This window comes from Ipomoea nil, unplaced genomic scaffold (genome assembly GCF_001879475.1).
Source record: "Ipomoea nil cultivar Tokyo-kokei standard unplaced genomic scaffold, Asagao_1.1 scaffold0761, whole genome shotgun sequence".
NCBI lineage: Eukaryota > Viridiplantae > Streptophyta > Magnoliopsida > Solanales > Convolvulaceae > Ipomoea > Ipomoea nil.
In genome coordinates this window covers 333,447-336,320 of record NW_017617189.1, presented here as the reverse complement: position 1 = coordinate 336,320, position 2,874 = coordinate 333,447, and the positions used below count along the sequence as shown (strand labels likewise).

At 37.9% G+C, this 2,874-nt stretch overlaps 1 protein-coding gene across 1 annotated transcript; it reads right to left on the bottom strand.

Moving 5' to 3' along the window:
- Nucleotides 1-618: 618 nt before the first annotated feature.
- Nucleotides 619-2,605, bottom strand: LOC109176912 (transcription factor DIVARICATA-like). Its single transcript, XM_019326322.1, has 2 exons — nucleotides 2,124-2,605; nucleotides 619-1,137 (listed from the first exon to the last, which is right to left on the bottom strand). Exons 1-2 carry the CDS (start codon nucleotides 2,498-2,500, stop codon nucleotides 846-848), a joined length of 669 nt encoding a protein of 222 aa, XP_019181867.1. The 5' UTR covers nucleotides 2,501-2,605; the 3' UTR covers nucleotides 619-845.
- Between the last annotated feature and the right edge of the window lie 269 nt (nucleotides 2,606-2,874).

The window sequence follows — 2,874 nt, the reverse complement described above, 5'->3', positions numbered from 1 at the left end:
TTTTAAAATATGATTTGGTGCATTCAATTTTTCCAAATGTAAGTTTCTGATTAGTTCTTAATTTTCTTCTACAAACTTGTTCTCATATGATATCCAACACGCACGCACGCACGCACGCACGCACGCACGCACGCACACACACATATATAATGCGTTGTTTTCCTTCTTAAGATGTATGTTCTCTTTTCTTAAGGTGCGTTGTTTTCCTTCTTAAGGTGCGTCGGTTTAAAGTTTAGGTACGTGATTTTCGTTCTTAAAGTGCGTTGTTTTCCTTTTCCTTCTTAGAGTGCTTTGTTTTCTTTCTTAAACTGCATTGTTCTCCTTCTTTAAGGTATGTAATGCATTGTTTTCCTTCCTAAGGTGTGTTATTTTTTACAGTTTGCTTTTTTAAGTTTAAGCTTATATTAAACCCCTTCTTCGCACCTAAGCAAATTTCCGCACCAGAACTCATCCATATATATATATATATATATATATATATATATATATATATATATATATATATATATATATATATATAAACTTGGGTTTATACACATTAGGGCATAAACCATCAAGAATGAAGAAGGAAGAGAACACCTCCTAGTTCAACTTTACTAAATCTTATCATTCCCTTTCAAAAAAAAATCTTATCATTCAGAAGTCATGTTCTCTTTACATAACAATCCTCCTCATACAATTTGTCACTGTTGCCCTTCAGCTCAACCAGCCAGCCACAAACAACTTATACCCTCCTAACTAATCCCCTAAACCAACTACCACCTAATCTAGGAATACTTACAAGTTGGGAAAGTTGCATTTACAAGTATCATCTCCTTCTCTTTTTTTTCTCTTTATTCATGGTTTCATCCCTGCTGTGTGGGGAAGTTGTAGTTCTGATGATACCCCCCTCCTCCTCCTCCTCCAACTCCTCCTTGGTTCGCAAAACTTGTCTGAGGAGGCACAGTCTTAGTATCCACGGCGGTGGTAATGTCGTGGATGCTGGACCGCTTTCGCTCTTTCTTCATGGACTGTTGCCGGAGATAGTACTTCTGAGCGTGACTCGCCACCTGAGTTGGGGTCCTCGTCACCACCACGTTCCTGGAAATGCTCCTCCAGTCGCCCTTCCCGTACCTGTCGAGACCAATGAGGAACAGCCTGTGACAGAACAAACAAAAGTCAACCAACAAGCCAATGAGATTACTGATTACTGAACCCACAATATAAAATCTCTCTGTAGTCCCACACAACATTACTTAATTAATGATCAAGAATCATCCACAAGGGCCACACAAGTGCACAACCAATGCCATCCATCCAAGAACAGGGAAAGTAGTAAGGTCGGTCAAAGGTTTCTTTAATGATCACAAGTCTCTACCATAACCCACCCATCGTACCACGGAACAACACGAATGACTTCTCCTCTGTCATTAATTAAGGTTGTTTAGGTAGGAGGATGTGGACAGCAGAACAGGCTCCTGTTTACATTTATCCATTTCCCATTTGATGCAATGCATTTGTGATTGGGGAATCCCAACTAACTCCATGAATGATTCATCTTTTCTTAGCCTTGAATCATAGCCATATAATGCACAAAACTATAGGTGGAGACCACAATTATGCAAATCAATCAATGCATCAATGGTGTTCTAAGTTGGACCCAGTCTTTAATTGAATCTACAATCAAGTCTTAACACCAGATTCTTCAATCTAAACAATCTTGGCAACCTAGAATTTGAGCACTTGAACATGGAAGAATTAATGAAATCCAACCTAATTGTTCACTTTGTTAAGGAAAATGAAGAAAAAAAAGAGCCTTCCCTATGAACATTCTCATCTTCTCTGCAAATTAATTTCTCCCACCAACTCCAATCAAACTATAGCTTAGGTTCAGCTCACCAACAAAACTTCTTCATCTAAAAGATGAAGATATCAAGCTCTAAAACAAAAAGATATTTAAACAACCAAAATCACTAGAATTAATGATTTTTTTCCCTAAAAAGTCAATATTAGAACAATCAAATATAGAATATTTCGCTCAATTCATCAAAAACCTTATAGAAAATTTGCCAAAATTTTATTCCCGTAAAAAAATATATATATATTGAAGAATCATAGAAATTTATAACTAAAGCGTAAGCAACCTGTGTTCTTCTTCGGTCCATGGAGTTCCCTTCTTGCGTTCAGCCTCGCCCTGCTTCTTGCTATTACCAAAAGAGATCTGGCTGGGCTCACCCTGGTCCCAGCCGAACGAGTCGTCCGGGTAACTCGGTAACTCAACCCGGCCTGAGTCTATCTCGCCGACGTCGTGAACCAACGCCTCGAAGTGCGCAATAACGTCTAGGGCGCTCTTCCCCGGAATCCGAGAGGCGATCTTCTGCCACCGATCATCCCCATCGGGGAACAACACCAAAGACTGCTCAAAAACTTTGTCCTCGTACCGAGTCCACGTCGCCGCCGACTGCATCGCCGTCACCGAATCGCCCATCATCCACCGATGATTTGCAGAATACATCATCATTTGTTCCGCAATTTTAAGTTTTTCTTTTCTAAAGAATTTATGAAGGGTTTGGGAGGGATTTAAGGGGGTTTTTTCCGATACGGCAAATGGATATGGAGGACAAATGTATTTATAAAGGAAAGAGAAAATAAAATAAAATTTATTTCTCCAAATAAAAAATTAAACAAATACTCCGTAATAGTTAAAAATTATAAATTTTTATGATGATTAATGTACTTTGATGATTTAAATGTGGTAAAGTTGTTAAATGTTCAGTTGGACAAAAAGATAAATAACTCACCAACACATTATAAATTATTTAATTTAAATTTAATCCGCATAGTTGTTTTTTTTTTTTTTGAAAGTTACTGGAACCCGCATAGTTATTAATTTGT

Coding starts and splice junctions, on each gene's coding strand:
- LOC109176912 (XM_019326322.1), bottom strand. CDS start 2,500: ATGATGATGTATTCTGCAAATCATCGGTGGATGATGGGCGATTCGGTG. Junction 1,138..2,123: donor TGGACCGAAGAAGAACACAG/GTTGCTTACGCT, acceptor GTTCTGTCACAG/GCTGTTCCTCATTGGTCTCG.